The sequence below is a fragment of the Canis lupus genome, chromosome 1, assembly GCF_048164855.1.
Source record: "Canis lupus baileyi chromosome 1, mCanLup2.hap1, whole genome shotgun sequence".
Lineage (NCBI taxonomy): Eukaryota > Metazoa > Chordata > Mammalia > Carnivora > Canidae > Canis > Canis lupus.
In genome coordinates, this window is record NC_132838.1 from 116,459,139 (window position 1) to 116,477,305 (window position 18,167).

Genomic DNA, 18,167 nt, shown 5'->3' on the forward strand with positions numbered 1-18,167 from the left:
TACAGTGAGCAGACCAAGCATTTTCTGCTCCTCTGAGTGGAGCTCCAGTCCAGAATTTCTTTTAAAGGATCTTCAGAAATCCCTGGCTGCATCTATAAGAGCCAGAAGTAGAAGACCATGAGCTACAGATTTGGAGAAATCTAGATTCAAAACCCTGCAATGCCACTACTAACTGCAAATTTGAGTAAATGACTTCACTTCTTTGAGCTTAAGTTTCCTTTGAATTAGGATTCATGGGCTCTCCCGAGGATTCATACACATAACTCACCAGAAGCTTAAAGTGCTTAACATGCAATAAATGTATTTGAGATACAGTAAATACTCACTGTCCACAATAAGGCTAGTGGTAGCAATACAAGTGAATAGTATCAGGTAAGAAAGCCATACTTAGGGAACTTGTGATCTTGGTTGGGAACCAGAATGTGTTGGCTATGAAGATTATGAGAATTGTGATTTCTTGTATACCATCCAGGTGGTTGGTGGCAGAAACCGTTGTCCAAGGCTGGGCCTGTCCAAGTGTCCTGTGCTTTGGGCTGGAGGCTCCACCATGTCTTTGGGATGCCTCAATGGCTGAGGAGCTCAGTGTCTTGTAGGTTGTAGAACAAGGATCTGCCCAGGGCAGGTGAGAACAGGCCCTTCTGGGCTCAGATCAGTTGGGAAGGTTGTTTCCTCTAAATACATTGTGTACAGTTGGGTCTTCTGGGGTTCAGGGCAGGCAGTTTTGTTATTCTCCCTAAAATCAAGAAAGACAGACCGTGTGTGTGTGTGTGTATGTGTCTCACTCACACACACACACACACACACACACACACACACACGGAGTGTGGGGGAGAAAGAAGAGGTGTCAAAAGCAGGAAGATTGGGGCAGCCTGGGTGGCTCAGCGGTTTAGTGCCGCCTTCAGCCCAGGGCCTGATCCTGGAGACCTGGGATCAAGTCCCACGTCAGGCTCCCTGCATGAAGCCTGCTTCTCCCTCTGCCTATGTCTCTGCCTCTCTCTCTCTGTGTCTCTCATGAATAAATAAATAAAATCTTTAAAAAAAAAAAAAAGGCAGGAAGATTGAAATAGGAAAGGGGAGGAAAATTCATTCTCGGCCTTTGGGGGGGGACTCCAAGGTCAGTCTGGTGACTCAAGTAAGGCTGCTTTTGCTTCTTCCTCCTTTGCCTTCTCAAGCTATTTCTCTAGGATGAACCCAAGAAATAAATGATCTGTTTCTGCAACCCTAAAAGCCATTATTTATGTGAAATGATATTTCTCCTCTCCTTCATTGAATGCATTTTTTATTTTGAAAGATTTGAACAGTGGATTTCTTTTTCCTAAAACTTCCTGCTTCCCTAGGCCCCTCCAAGGAACTTAACCTGCTCTCCAGGTCTTCTTCTTCCAGTGAGTGATGCCACCAAAGGCTGCTGTCCCATAAGTGCTCCTGTGTTCATCAGGAATACTGGTGGAGTGGAAATCCTTGCGAGAAATTTTATGCCTTCCTTGTTAGAGTGGTCATTTTATGAAATGGTTAAGTGGGATCTCGGGTTTCAAATTTGGGTTTTCTAATTAGACAAGCAGGTAATTGATGTTGACTTGCAGTCTCAGTATTTGCCCATATCTATAACTCTTTTGAGATTTTTAAGACTGAGGATACGATAGAGATATGATAGATTGAGTGTATGGAGTTATGTGATATTCCAAGAAGTCTGTGCCAGGTAGACAGCAATAAGTGGGTCCATTTTGAACTTCTCTCTGTATGCTCATCTTGAGTCACATCAGTGTGAGTCTGGATCCTCCTCTATCAGTTCAGGCAGATCAGGAACAAGGAGAGTATGATCAAGGACAATTTATGGGAACAGGAACAATATAACCAGATGCATAAATTGTTGAGAAGAAATGACTCATACTGCAAAAGAATGATAGAGAACTTGTGCAAAATAAGATGGAAATATCATACAAGCTGGTAAAAATGATACCTATTTTAGAATTTTTGATCACATGGAAAAGTGATCAGCCTTTAATATTCTGGTATATTTATGGGTATAAGTTTTTAAGAAATTATTAAATTGTAAGTAAATCATCATATAAATCATCTAGTTATATTCAGATCCTGTTTTCAGAAATAGAAATTTTATAAGATATTTTTGAATGATTCAGACTTTTAAAAAGTCTTTTTTTGTTGGGAGAATAGAAAGGAGATAGTCACAGGTGTTGTATGGTGAACATAGAGTATGCCATGTGCTTGTATGTATAGTTTTATTTACTTAGGAAACACCAGTTGTCTGAACTTTGGTTATTCCCAGACCTGGGGGGATAATGGAAGAGGTAGAGCCCAAGAGATTACTTCTGTAGTTGCAGGCATGCTTAAGCATGTATGTGTGTGCCAAGAATGGTGTACTCCAATCACTCTTATTTCCACACTGAACCATCCGTGTTAAAGGGCCCAGCACAGTCTATTTTCTCAATATTGTTACCTTACTAAATTGCTTTCTCCATTTTCTTTTTCATTCAGTTGTAAAGATTTTACCCATCAGTTTCACAAATAGCATATTGATCTTTGGTTTCAGGGCTTCAAGTTCAAAGATGTCGCCATTTACTTCTCTCAAAAAGAGTGGGAATGCTTGCACTCTGCTCAGAAGAGTTTGTACCGAGATGTAATGTTGGAGAATTATAACAACCTGATCTCACTGGGTAAGTTATGTGCCCCCCCCACCCCAATTTTAGAAATAGCCTTCTGGAATTTTATGTTCTTTGTTATGAATTTCTCATGAGTGCTTCTCAAATGTCTGGCAGAATTAATGATTCTTGTTGCTTCCCAAAGAAGGGATTATCCCTCATGAAGTTAGAATCGGCTGTTCCATTGGACAGTTTTTTATTGTTGTTCCTCTGACTTTTATCCCTTCCATTGACCCTTAACCTACTTACTCTTTCTTAATAATCGTGGATGATTTTAATTCTGGTACACATACAATATAACTTTGTCTTTTTTTTTTTTTTTCTTTTTTCTTCTTTGGGCAGGACTTTTTGATTCTAAGCCAGATGTGATATCCTTACTGGAGCAGGAGAAGGAGCCCTGGATGGTTAAGAGTAAGGAACCAAAAGAATGGTGCCCAGGTGAGTGATGGTGACTCCTATGGGGAAGACCATGACTGGTGTGGTCACCCAGGGGCCATTGAGAAGGCAGCACATATGAGCTATTGGTAGAAAAGCTTGCTGATACATTCTGAGATCCAGAGAAAAAAAGAAGGATGTTTCAGCATAAGGCCTCAAATTTTCACTTCATTATCACTCTTGCTATCCTCCTTATTTGCCTCTGATTTCAGGAAGGAAGCCCATTCTTCCTTCCCTGAGATAACTGTTTTCCCTGTACTGTGTGTCCAGTTTTGTCCTGACTTATCCTAAAATTCATATATTTAAAATATACTGTTTGGGGTTTTTAATATAGTCAGAGAGTTTTGCAACTGTGACAACAATCTAAATTTAGAAACTTTTCATCACCCCAAAATGATACTCTATACCCATAAGCAGTCATACACCTAGCCCTAGTTCTTTATTTCTGTAAGGTTGGTAGTGATATCCTTCTTTCATTCCTGATGTCAGTATTTGTCTTCTTTCTTTTTTTTCTCTTGGTCAATCTAGCTAAAGGTTTGCCAGTTTTGTTGATCTTTTTCAAAGAACCAATTTAGAGTTATGTTGATTTCCCTATTTTTCTGTTTTGTTCATCTCTACTGTAATCTTTATTATTTTCTTCCTTCTGGTATCTTTGGTATCTAGTTCTCTTTATCTCTTCTCTCTTTATCTAGTTCCATAATCTGAGTTGAGATTTTTCTTGGGTTTTTTGTTTTTTGTTTTTTAATAGGCATTTTAAGCTGTAAATTTCCCTTATGATCTGTTTTAACTATACCCCATAACTTTTGGTATGTTTTTCTTTCACCCAACTCAAAGCATTTTCTGATTTCTCTTGTGATTTCTTCTTTGATGAGTATGTTGTTTTCTGTTTCCTTGTTGATCTTCTGGCTAGCTAATCTATCCATTATTGAAAATGGAGCATTGAAGTCTTCAGTTTGTTGAAGAATCTTTTTTTTTTCAATTCTGTTTTTGCTTCATGTACTTTGGGCCTCTCTTATTAGGTACATACATGCTTATAGCTGTTATCATTTCTTTTTAGCTTTTTATTTTGAAATAATTTAAGACTCAAAGGAGTTACAACAATAGTACAGAGGTCACTTGTACCCTTCACTCAGCTTTCCCTAATGATAACATCTTACCTAATCCTAGTACACTTGTCAAAACTAGGAAATTGATATTGGCACAATAGTAGTAACGAAACTCTACACAGACTTTATTCAGATTCCACCGATTTTCAAATATACTCCTTTTTTATTTTTATTTTATTTGGTATAGATTACTGTGAAATTTTATGTCACATGCAGATACATGTAACCACAACCACAATTGGGATACAAAATCTTATATTTTTATAAAGTATTTTTTTTTTTTTTTTTAATTTTTATTTATTTATGATAGTCACACAGAGAGAGAGAGGCAGAGACACAGGCAGAGGGAGAAGCAGGCTCCATGCACTGGGAGCCCGACGTGGGATTCGATCCCGGGTCCCCAGGATCGCGCCCTGGGCCAAAGGCAGGCACTAAACCGCTGCGCCACCCAGGGATCCCTATAAAGTATTTTTTAAACAATGCTATATGCTTAGTTGAATAAAAGCCAGATATATAGCTTTAAGAGTCAGTGTTGTTTTGATTGTATAAAAAGAATGCTACAGAACACTGGATGGAAACAAAAGGTAACGATGAATAACCTAGGAAGTAGCTAGGGTCAGGAAGGATGCTAGGTCTGCTGGAATTAGATTCAATTGACCTTGTAGAGAAGAAATTGACCTTGTCTTAGTCACAGGCCCCTCCTGGGAATGATGTGTCTGATGGAGAGAGAGGCCAAGTGTGATTATAGTTTAAGATTTGGGGTCCTGGGATCCCTGGGTGGCACAGCGGTTTGGCGCCTGCCTTTGGCCCAGGGCGCAATCCTGGAGACCCGGGATCGAATCCCACATTGGGCTCCCGGTGCATGGAGCCTGCTTCTCCCTCTGCCTGTGTCTCTGCCTCTCTCTCTCTCTGTGACTATCATAAATAAATAAAAAAATTAAAAAAAAAAAAAAAGATTTGGGGTCCTTTCTGGCCCTTTCTTGAATTCATGAGCAGTGTTCAGGCCAGGAAGAGCCAGTCTCACCAGCAGTCTGCAGAAAACTTAAGGGCTAATTTAAATCCCTAATCACTGATAACCTTGCAAGTTTCCTTTTTTTAGAAACCTAGCCTGTATAATGGCCAGAGAAATGAGGGGTCTATTTAGGGAAGATGGTTATAGGTAAGGCAGTATTGTGAGAAAATATTAGGGGCAATATTATCAGACTGGTAAGATTTTTCAGATCATGACAAATGATACAAAGCTGGAAGGAGGAGTAAGAGGATCTGGGCAGTATGGTGGGACTGCTGTACCAAGGTAGAAGAATCTATTCAGTGAAGGCCTTAAGGAGAGAGTCTTGGGTGGATGTCCTGGAAAATCTGAATGGAGGTCCACTTCATGCAGGGCCTTTGCAGTAAGCCTAGGAGGTTGGATTTTTTTTTTTCCTGAGGACACTTGGCAGCCATTGAAGGTTTTAAACAAGATAGGAACGTGATTGAATTTGATTTCTAAGACCTCTCTCCAGCTGTGCCGTAGAGACTGAATCAGAGGATTCATGAGTAAAAATGGTGAAACTTGGTAGGAGCCTGTTTGGGAAGTCCAGATGATTTGGCCTTGCACTAGAATGAGATCATGGAGTAGGGAAAGCGGAGAGACTGAAGATCAATTTAGAGGAATGATTTTATAACAGTGAGCAGTGATTGTGCAGGATAGGAGCAATGGGAGCATCCTTGATGGATGTTACTTTTTGATTTGAGCATTCTTTTAAGGTCCAAATTTATGATTCAAATCCATGCTTTTTACAGTTTTCCTTTTCCACAAGATTGTTTTTCCAAAATATTTAAAATTACAGTATTTTCTGACATCTGATGTCTGGAACTTCCCATACAGCATAAAGGGCCAAACTTCCCATACAGCATGAAAGGCCAAAATCATTTTACCAGTCATTATATAGTTCTTGCTTTTAGTGCCCCTCTCTGAAGTATAACCTTGTAGCATCCCCAGTATAAGTGGCATTATCATTGGATTGCAGATATAGATCATACATTAATCACAGAAGAATCTTCTTACCAGTTGTTCTAAGTTTATTCATCTCTCTAGATTTTCCAACTGTTTATCTTTTCTGCAACTTGCTTTTGGCTGGTCCAACTACTCTGGACTTTAGCAAGAACAAAGAGACTATCCTAAGCAGCAGGGTGCCTGCACAAGCTGTGACAACTTACACGAAGTATCTCCTTATGTCTCAACCTCCTTGATTTCTTTTTTTTTTTTTTTAAGATTTTATTTATTTATTCATAGAGACAGAGAGAGAGAGGAAGAGACACAGGCAGAGGGAGAAGCAGGCTCCATGCAGGGAGCCCGATGCGGGACTGGATCCTGGGTCTCCAGGACCACACCCCAGGCCGCAGGTGGCGCCAAACCGCTGTGCCACCAGGGCTGCCCAGCCTCCTGAGTAGTTAAGTAACTGTCCAATGTCATACAACTAGCAAGTCATGGAACTAGGATTCACACCCAAGCAGCCTGGATCTTTGCTCTTTCTCACATCATATAACTTCTCATAAATGGTTGCCATAGTTTCCTCAGTTTCCATTAGAATTTTTTTAGAATTACATAAAACAATTCCATTGTTGTGTAAAGGTAACAATCTTCTAGGAGACTAGTATAAGCACATGTACAAATATATTCTAATGATGCTGGCTTGTTTATGCATTACTGCCATGTGCATGGGAAGTGCTGTGGAGAGGGCAGTGAAGCTGTGAAGGAGCAGAGGTAGGAAGACAGTTCCCTCACCTATTAAATAATTAAAAACATGAAGTGATTACTCTGATTCTCACTGTTGTAATGTCATTATCTTTAGCATGTCTACCTTTATTTGCACTGGAATATCCTTAATCTAGCAATTAGTTTAGTTAACATTAATTGAACTATGTGCTAGGGATTGGTTATATCATGGTGAGTGAAATAAGTATTATGGTAGTTCTAGGGCTACTTTAGGAGAAATATCAATAGATAAATTAATAAATGTGTAATTGCAGAATTAAGAAAAAAGATTACGAAGGAAAAAAACAGGGTACTTGACAGAAATATTTACAATGAAAGAAACTGGCCATGCAGGGATTCTGGAGCAGAGCACTCATGGCAGACAAAGCATTTCCTAATAGAGTCTAAGATGAGAACGTAATTGCCATGATAGTCCATTGGAAGCCAGTAGAGTAGGTACAGAGTGAGTGAAGGTGAGAGCATCTTAAAATGAAGATGACTAGAGAAGCAGGGTTCAAATAATGCAGAGTTTTGCAGGTCTAGTGAGGAATTTTGTATTTTATTATAAGTACAGATGGGATGAACTGTGTTTAAACAGGGAGTCCCACACTTTGAGTTGCCTGTGAATCCCTGAGAAAGATTAATAAAAATGCCAATTCATGAAATAGTATTTACTCTGCAGATACACTGAAGGACAGATAGGCAATACAGAAGTAAACAAGTTAAAGTATAATATCTTAGAGTTTAGAGGTAAAGTATACTGATGTCTGCAAGATGGATGGATGGATGTAGAGAGAGAAAGATACATGATGAGGCAAGAGCCAAATGTTTATTAATAGAATCTAGGTATGGGAATATGGGAGTTCACTGTCTCAGTTCTTTTAATTTTTCTGTATATTTGAAAGTTCTCATAATAATGTTGGGGAAATAGATGATATGTGATGATAAATGCACTGCAAAAAAATGCAGTAAGTAGAGTAATGAGGCCCCTGTTTTGTAAAGAGAGGTCTCATGTTTGAGTAGAAGTCAGAATGAAGTACTTGAACAAGCCATATTAATATGGAAGTTCTTTACAGGCAGAGATTCTGAAGGAGTAGTGAGCTTCACAGGTTTGAAGAACATCCAGTTGGTCAAGAGCTAGAGCAGAATCACTTAAAGGGAGATCTGCTATGAGGTCAGAAAGAGGTAGTGTAAGGCAGGTTTAGGGAGGGTTTTGTAGGCCTATAAGGACTTTGACTTTTACTCTGTACCAGATGGAAATCCAGTGGAAACTGAGGCAGAAGAAAAGCCTAATCTAGCTTACTTAACAAGAACGCTCTGGCTTCTGTCTTAGGTGTGGGATATTAAGAGGGCAAGAATGAAAGTAAGGAGCCCTGTTAAGAAAGTGTGTTAACTTGGTGAGAGATGGCTTTGGACAAGGTAGTAGAGATACTGGTAGAAGTAGTCAAAATCTGGATATATTTTGAAGGTAGAGATGAGAGGACTTGCTGTTAGAATGTCCTACTCCTTTAGATTCTCATTTAGTGGGTGCCTGGGTGGCTCAGTATTTCAGCGTCTGCCTTTGGCTCAGGTCCTGATTTGGGGTCCTGGGATCGAGTCCCCCATCAGGCTCCCTGCGGGGAATCTGCTTCTCCCTCTGCCTATGTCTCTGCCTCTCTATGTGTGTCTCTCATGAATAAATAAATAAAATATTTTTAAAAAAAAAGAACGATTTTCATTTAGTTTGTCTGCATGGTTCCTGGACATCATATTTGTAACGTTCCTCAGCTAATTCCGAATTTCACAGAGGTGAAGAACTACTTCTTCACAAGCTCCCCTCATTTTCTTTATTCTCACCCCCCACGCTCCACATCCTAGGCTTTTTTTCAAATTTCAGAAAGTGCTGTGTTTAGGAGCTGTTTAAATTATTCACTAATATTTTTAGTTTGCCATTTCTACCTTAGAACTTTCCTATCTCCTGCCACATAAAAATACTTCCCATTTTCTTTCTTGTTATCTTACAGATTGGGAGTCCAGAAGAGAAACCAAGAATTTATTTTCCAAGGAGCACAGTAATGAAATTAAATCATTGCACATGAAGATAAAAAGACTTACAAGTTCTGACCTTGAGTGCACTAGGGTCAGAGATAACAGAGAAATCAAATGCCACTTGGAGAGACAACAGGAGGGACATTTCAGACAGGCTGTCATAGCCTCTGAAGAAAGGTCTGCTGCCATTCAGTGCACAGTTCAAAGTGTACCTCAGACAATTCATAGTAGAGGGAAAACCTATGAATGCAAGGGATGTAAGGAAACTTTCAGGTGCCAATCACACCATATTCAGTATGAAAAAAGTCATAATAAGGAAAAAGACCCTAAATGTGGAGAGTGTGGGAAAGTCTTTAATAGTAGGTCAAACTTGATTAAACATCGGAGAGTTCATGAAAGCAAAAAAAGTAAAGAAAATAAGAAATGTGCCTTTATCCATGGCTCTGAAATTACTAAACCTCAGAGCATTAATACTGGTGAGAAACCTCATAAATGTAAGGAATGTGGGAAAGGCTTTCATTCTAGTACACAACTTAGTAAACATCAAAAGATCCACATAGGTGAGAAACCCTATAAATGTAAGGAGTGTGGGAAGGCTTTTCCATCTACCTCACAACTTAATTTACATCAGAGAATTCATACTGATGAGAAATACTATGAATGTAAGGAATGTGGGAAAGCCTTTACCCGTCCCTCACACCTTCTTCGACATCAGAGAATTCATACTGGTGAGAAACCCCATAAATGTAATGAATGTGGGAAAGCTTTTCGTTATGACACTCAACTTAGTCTTCATCAGATAATTCATACTGGTGAAAGACGTTATGAATGTAAGGAATGTGGGAAAGTATATAGTTGTGCCTCACAACTAAGTCTACATCAAAGAATTCATACTGGTGAGAAACCTCATAAATGTAAGGAATGTGGGAAAGCTTTCATCTCTGATTCACATCTTATTCGACATCAGAGTGTTCATACTGGTGAGAAACCATATAAATGTAAAGAATGTGGGAAGGCCTTTCGTCGTGGCTCAGAACTTACTCGCCATCAGAGAGCTCACGCTGGTGAGAAACCCTATAAATGTAGGGAATGTAGAATGGCCTTTACTTGTAGCACAGAACTTATTCGACATCAAAAAGTTCACACTGGTGAGAGACCCCATAAATGTAAGGAATGTGGGAAGGCTTTTATTCGAAAGTCAGAACTTATTCATCATGAAAGGAGTCATAGTGGTGAAAAGCCCTATAAGTGTAAGGAATGCGGGAAAGCCTTTGGTCGTGGCTCAGAACTTAATCGACACCTGAAAATTCATACTGGTGAGAAACCTTACAAATGTAAGCAATGTGGGAAGGCCTTTATTCGTGGCTCACATCTTAGTAAACATCAGAGAATTCATACAGGAAAGCGGAGTGAATGAAGTCATGTGGGAAGGCTCAAAATGTTACTGACCTCTGCAATGTCATACTAGTAAAACACAAAAACCTCTGATTTTTAAGGAATGTGGGAAAACCTTTGAAGATAACAATATCGGAGTTCACACTATGGACTTTATTTGAGGGCTGGAATTTATCTGATAGGTGTTACTGCTGAGATACTTTATAAATGTTAGGGATTGAGAGGGTTTTATTTATGTTCCAAAATTTATTAAACATCAGATTCAATTGGCATAAAAGTGAGAAAACTCCCTGAATGTAAGGAAAGTGGGGAGGCTTTGGAAGGCAGTTAATGTGTCAGACAGTTGTACAAATGTTTCTCAACATCAGGGTCATTTGCCCTGTGGGAAATCAGAGGGTTCATAATATGTAAATGTTATAAATATAGGAGACCAATTTGCTTTAGCTAACAAGTTATTCATTTCATAATTCATACTTGAGGAAGGCTACAGGAATGTTAAAAATGCAGCAGATTCTTCTGTCCCGCTCAAATCTTAAGTATTTGCAAGCTCATCCTCTAAAATGGAACTGAAGCAGAGTAAGAAAGGATTTAACCAATATTCAGTCTTTACTTGCCTTATAGGGCAAATTACTTAACTGGGTCTAAACTTTCTCACTTATAAATTAGCAATATTAGCCCCATCTTGTTAGTATTTTTAAGATTAAATAATTACATATTACATACTGTGGCTCATATTTAAAGTGTATTAAACAAGAGCTGCTTTTATTTTCATATTTGTGGATAGAAATCAGAGAAAAGCCTTATATGTGTAGTGACTATAGGAACATTTTACATCATCTTTTTATTGAATATCAGGTAATTCCTTCTGGAGAAAAATTAAAAACTGAATCTTTCATTCATCTTGCCCTCTTGCCTCACTAGGGGAAAGGAAATAAGGCAAGTTATAATTCAGAAAGAATGACAAAGAGACAACTATATGTTGAAATTTGTAGGCTGCGACAAAGCTATTCCTAGGAAAATTGACTTCTTTTAATATATGTAGAAAATGTGGACAATTAATGGCCATGATTCATTGCCAGTTCACTGTACTTGGTGAACTGCCGGTTTTAATGGGTTCCCTGAAAACACTTGTTGAAGTAAGAGGAATGAAAGAGTGAATGAAGAAGCATTCGACTCTAGTGTGTAGAAAAGCTAACAAATTAAGAGAGCAAAGCCAAACAAAACAAAACAAAAACCTTGAAAACATATTGGGATGGGGGGAAAAAATCCTCAAGCATCGTTAATGAGAGAAAATGTAACTATAAAAAGGAAATTTTAAAGAAATAAGGCAGTATTGTGGCAGACACTGTTGGTTGCCTATCCATGCTCCCTCTACCAGGAGCACTGCCTGTTGCCCATCTAAAGTCTAGGTCTTGCTCTCCTAGTTTGCTTTGCATCTGCTTTGCATTCCTAGCCATAGAAGACCTGAGCAAAAGTCTGCACGTATGCTTTAAGTTTTCTTTCCTAACAAAATAGGAAATAGTCCTCTTACATTACAGGATGCATGACTATATGTCTGTGCAATACCTGGAATTGTGGCCCATGTTGCTGTCAGATGTGGTGAGAGGCTAAGATTGGCACAGCAGATAGATGGGAATTACCTGCACTCCTGACATTTTTGGGCTAATGAAATAATGCAGAGCTGTCCTGTCTCTGGGTTTTTAGTAAAATAAGAAACTTCATGCATGTGTTGTAAGTTTATACTCAATTTTTTATGATAGACTTGAGTCCTGGAAAAAAAATATTTTTACATATTTATTCACCTTAATATTTAGTAAGATGAGAAAATGTTTATATTCAACTTTTTATAGTATATCTGAAATTGCGGGAAAAGCATTAAATATTTTTAGACAAGTGTATACACATATTCTATTTTGATTAATAAGACACAGGAAATGTTTTCTTTTTTACTTCTAACATTGTATAGAATGTATTGATATTCAGCTTTTTTAAAACATGTCTGAAATCCTGAAAGAGTATTTTTCCTGAATAAAGTAAGAACCAATAAAAAACTGATTAAAGAGGTATACCATGATTCCTCTAGTATCAGCATATCTAACAGATAAAATCTTCTAGTCTCCAAGATACAGTCACAACTATGAGGGAAGCATAACTCTTTGAAGAAATTTGGAAAAGGACAACATCCAAATCAAATCAGCTATAAAAACAATCTACTATATTTATGGTATATGAATATTCCAATTAAAATAGCAAGTCAAGGGCAGCCTGGGTGACTCAGCGGTTTAGCGCCGCCTTCAGCCCAAGGCCTGATCAAGAGACCTGGGATTGAGTCCCACGTCGGGCTTCCTGCATGGAGCCTGCTTCTCCCTCTGCCTGTGTCTCTGCCTCTCTCTCTCTGTGTCTCTCATGAATAAATAAATAAAATCTTTAAAAAAATAAAAAAAATAAAATAGCAAGTCAAATTTAGCAGCCTATTGGAGGAAATGGAGGGGGGGCAGTTTAGTCCAGAAAAAAATAGTTCACGACCTGTCCCAATTGTTTTGTAATGTAACGTATAAAGGTAGTATTTACACATTGAAAACTAGACCCTAAAATAACTATTTCCCACGGAAAGCAATAAATGAGAAACTATTATAGCATGTATGTTCAACTGCTATGAAGTCACTGCAGTTATCCACTTAATCCTACCTCCTGGGTTACCCACACATTAGAATAATTACCATCAGTGGATTCCACTTTAGCCTCACACTTTAGGAAATAATACATACTTCAGATAAGTTTAATATAAACCTGAGTAAATTAAATCAATCGTGGATAATGTCAGCCTATTGTGGGACAATTTATAATAAAAATTCAAGCATTTAAATTTTTTTTAAGTAAGCTTAAAAACGTAGGGCTTGAACTCAAGACCCCGAGACCAAGAGTTGCATGCTCTACTGACTGAGCCAGGCAGGCACCCCTACCTAAGCATTTGTTAAAGGAGGGAAATCATTGCTAAATTTTATCTGCACTGGCATAATTATTTCATAAGTCTGTTCTTGAAAGTTATACATACTGTTTTAAGAGGACAAGTTATGGGCAGCACAGGTGGCTCAGTGGTTTGGCACCTCCTTCAGCCCAGAGCCTGATCCCAGAGACCCGAGATCGAGTCCCCCGTCAGGCTCCCTGCGTGGAGCCTGCTTCTCCCTCTGCCTGTGTCTCTGCCTCTCTCTCCCTCTCTATCTCTGTGTCTCTATTGAATAAACAAAATTAAAAAAAAAAAAAGGACAAGTTCTGCCCTAAGAAGAAATTGAAGAATTAATAAAGGTAGGCAAAACTAGGCATGACATGATGCTGGTTTCATTATAATTCCTAACATTTTTTCAGTTATAAAAAATGTTAAGAGATGATTCTCTTTTAGTTTTTGCCTATGTATACACATTTCTCTTTTCAAGACTTCAAAGTTGTATTCTAATTTTCTATAACGTATAAAAAAACAGGTATATCGTAAAGATTTTTAAAAAATCTATCAGGGTGCTGGACTGACTCAGTCTGAAGGGCATGCAACTCTTTTTTAAGTGGAGGGACACCTGGGTGGCTCAGTGGTTGAGCATCTACCTTTGGTTCAGGTCGTAATCCCGGGGTCCCGGGATCAAGTCCCACATTCATCTCCCCACAGGAGCCAGCTTCTCCCTCTGCCTATGTCTCTGCCTTTCTCTGTGTATTCATGAATAAATAAAATCTTTTTTTAAAAATTCTTTTGAGAAAGTGAGTGACAGCATGAGCAGCGGGGAGAGTCAGAGGAAGAGGGAGAAACAGACTCCCTGCTGAGCAGTGTGCACAACTCGGTGCTTAATCCCAGGGCCCCAGGATCATGACCTGAACCAAAGGTAGATGCTCAACCACTGAGCCACCCAAGATGCTTAATCACCTGAGCCCCTCAGTCACCCCAAAAGGCATGTAACTCTTAATCTTGTGGTCATGAATTCAAGCCCTATGATGGATGTAGAGATTATAAGTAAGTGAAATTTAAAAAAAAAAACGACAAAAAAAACCTATGCTTACTCTCTGAATTGCCAATACCAACAGCCTCCCACGCTTTTTGCCATACTCAAGAAGCACGGCCATATCTAGGAAGTTTGTTTTGGTGGTGTAGTGTGTGTGTATAGCATAGCTGGAACAGAATTGTGCTTATGTATTGAAGTGCAGTCTTCTTTTCTCACTTGGTAGCAGACCATGACTGGACTTCCTTCCAGTCAGAACCTGCAGGTATAGCTTTTTAGCTTTAGACTCATTCATGATAAAGACATAATATATGCAGCCCAGTCTTCCACTAGTGAAAGTTCAGATTTGTTATTTTACAAATAATTGGAAAACAGTTTTACTACATACGTATTGTTTCATGTTGGTGTTTATATTTCTGCTGAGTGGATAGATTCCCACCAGTTGGATCCCTTGCCTTACAGCATGGTATATTTTAAATGCAATAGTTAATACCTCATTATTTTCTGAAGTTTGACATTGATATAGGAATGTATGTCCATTCCCAACAACTTCAACGAGGACTGAATCTTGTTAAATTGAGTGAAGAAAAAAGTGCCTTTAATTTGCATTTTCTTAACTGCCAATGAAGTGGACTATATATCATGCCTAAGAGTTATTTGAATTTTGTTTTTGTGAATTGCTTGTTTTTATGTATTCTCTTTTTTAAATTGAAGTAGTTTTTGAAGCAGTTTGTAGAAACTTTGTTTTGTCATATACTTTGCAGTTGTTTTTCTTAGTCTGGCATGTATTTTTTTTTGCCTTTTTTAAAGGCAAAAGAAATCAACAGACTTTTTCTGTGAAAGACCAGATAGTAAATATTTTAGGCTTTGTGGCCATAAAGTCTACTCTGCCTTTGTAGTGTGAAAACATACATAAATCAATGGTTCTCAACCAGGGGTAATTTTGCCTTTCCTACTCCTAACTTGACATTGGGCACTGTCCAGAAACATTTTTGGTGGTCACTTTGAGGGGGACGGCTGCTGACATCTGTAGGCAAAGGCCAGGGATACTTTGAACACCTTACAATGCATAGTACAGTGCTCACAACACATCTATCTGGTCCAAAATGTCATGAGTGCCAAAACTGAGAAGTTCTGAATTTACACAATCAACAGGCCACATTTGGCCTGCAGGCTGTAGTTTGCTCACCCCTGTTTTAAATAATTCTTTTTTGCTGTATGAGATCTACTTTTTTGGTTTTGTGCCTGAATTGTTTCTTTCTCTTAACTTTTCCAAATTTTCTTGTTTTATGCTTTAAAATTTTGACTAAATAAAATAATTCAGAAAAACAGTAGCACCTGTGTAACTGCTGCCTACTAATTAGACATCTAATTGTCTTTCATTAAAATTTTATCAAAGAAGCACTTAGGTGGCTCAGTTGGTTAAGTGTCCCACTCTTTGGCCAGGTGATGATCTTAGGGTCGTGGGATTAAGCACGCGCACACACCATCAGGCTCTGCATGCTCGGTGTGGAGTCTGTCCCTCTCCCTCTATTCTTCCCCTGGCTCGCTTGCTCACTCGCTCTCTTTCTCTCTCAAAATCTTTTTTAAAAATTATAGAAGTAAAAAATAAAATAAAATAAAAATAAAAATTATAGAAGTAAGTCATTTCAGAAATAGGCAAAGTTTTCTCTTTACCCTTCAGTCCTCCCTGTGTCTATAGAGGCAATAAGTGCACATAGTATCTATAAAACTCATACATGGGATGCCTGGGTGGCTCAGTGGTTGAGCTTCTGCCTTTGGCTCAGGGTGTGATCCTGGGGTCCTGAGATCAAGTTCTGCATAGGGCTTCCTGCAGGGAGCCTGCTTCTCCCTCTGCCTATGTTTCTGTCTCTCTCTCTCTCTGTCTATAATGAATAAATAAAATATTTTTTAAAAAGTAAATGTACACACAGATAGTGCATATTATCATGGGTTTTTAAGTAACCCAAAATGATCATACATCTTTCTGTAATTTTTCTTTTTGACAATATGTAGGTTCCAAAACTAATGAAAAATACCCCATTTTTATGTGCTGTGTTGAATTCAATACAGTTTATTCACTGATGTCTCTTTATTCATGAAATAGAGAAAAACAATTGCAGATAAAATCCTTTCTATGTATTTGAGAGAGAGAGAGCAAGCGAGCACAGGCAGTGTAGAGGAGGGGCAGAGGGAGAAGGAGAATCACAAGCAGGTTCCATGCCCAATGCAGAGCCCAACATGGAGCTCAATCCCACAACCATGAGATCACGAACTGAAATCAAGAGTTGGACGCTTAACTAACTGAATCGCCCAGGCATCCCCTTTCTATATATTTTCAACAGCAAGGAATTAAGTAAAGCGTATTTTATAATTTGAAGAATTTTCAGAAGACCAAGGAATTAGACTTAAGGACTGTTTAACACCCCCCCCCCAAAAAAAAGCAGTAAGGATAAAGGCTCAAATACATATTACTGTATTCAAGTATGTTCAAGGAAACCTGCTACTGCCACTTAATGCTCACCATCTAGTGTTCTAGGGACTGGATGTTAGAAACTTCTCTTCAGGTACCTGAAGAGAACCAGTTACTCCTGCCACTGTAGATCTTACCCCTCCATATGCCACTGTCACCCCATATGCTCACTTCCTCCACATCCAAGGTTCCCGTAGTACCTGAGTTGCATGCCAACTCCTAGCTGCAGTGGAATCCAGGTGAAGTATGTGGATTGTGATGAGTAATCACAATTTGGGATATGGCAGATTCAATCTAGTCTGACACTATCCCATTAAATCTGGTGAAGCAAGAACTTTCTCTGATCCCGAATGAAATGGACAGACCACGCCTGACTTTGAGTCCAGTGTAGAGATGATCTGTTCAATTTTGCATTCTTTTTCTGGTTTGTATCTACTTTAGTGTTCTTTTTTTTTCTCTTAAACTTATTCTAAATTTTTTTTCTTATCTAATCTATTAATGTAATGAATTACATCACTTGAGTTTGTTAACTGTTTCCTCATGATTTGGTTCAGAATATGTATCTTTGCATTTAAAGATTTATTTGAGACAGATGGAGAGCATAAGAGAGCGCATGAGCAGGGTGGAGCAGGGTGGAGGGGTAGAGGGAGAAGCCGACTCCCCACTGAGCAGGGAGCCCTATGCAAGACTGAATCCCAGGACCCTGGGATCATGACCTGAGCCGAAGGTAGATGCTTAACCAACTGAGCCACCCAGGCACCCACATTTATGAATTTTTGACAAATACTACATCTCTTCCAGGCATTATATCGGGGAGTACATGATGTGACTGTCCTGTTATTAGTAGTAGTAAATTCAATCCTCTGATTAAGATGGTGCTTTCCAGGTTTCTCCACTAGAAAGAATATTTTTCTCTCGTAATAAGTAGTATGCAAGGGGATGCTTTTAGACTATTTTAGACTATTAAAATAAATATGCCATTTATCATATATTTAAAATTCATTGATGAGGGCAGCCCGGGTGGCTCAGCGGTTTAGCATCACCTTCAGCCCAGGGCGTGATCCTGGGCACCCGGGATCAAGTCCCACGTCGGGCTCCCTGCATGGAGCCTGCTTCTCCCTCTGCCTGTATTTCTGCCTCTCTCTCAGAATAATTTTTTTTAAATCTTTAAAAATAAAATTCATTGATGATTCTTCATTGAATCATTACTGTGATGGTCAGATCCTATATGATTCTAATCCTTTTGGAACGTGTTGGAATTTGTTTTATGGCTCAGCATAGTCTCAATTTATATAAAACGTCTTTGCTTGCTTGAAAAAATGCCCACCCAACTCAATATTCATGAGGCTGCTC

The 18,167-nt window shown here is 38.8% G+C and overlaps 1 protein-coding gene across 13 annotated transcripts in view; it reads left to right on the plus strand.

Annotated features, from left to right (window-relative positions):
• Nucleotides 1–15,675, plus strand: part of ZNF568 (zinc finger protein 568) — an 80,886-nt gene extending 65,211 nt beyond the window's left edge. For all 13 annotated transcript variants that reach the window (XM_072835201.1, XM_072834747.1, XM_072835298.1 and 10 more), the window contains 3 exons: nucleotides 2,549–2,672; nucleotides 3,000–3,095; nucleotides 8,939–15,675. In XM_072835201.1, coding sequence (XP_072691302.1) covers nucleotides 2,549–2,672; nucleotides 3,000–3,095; nucleotides 8,939–10,380 — 1,662 coding nt within the window. In that variant the 3' untranslated portion in view covers nucleotides 10,381–15,675. The remainder of the gene's footprint in view (nucleotides 1–2,548; nucleotides 2,673–2,999; nucleotides 3,096–8,938) is intronic.
• The last annotated feature ends 2,492 nt before the right edge of the window (nucleotides 15,676–18,167 follow it).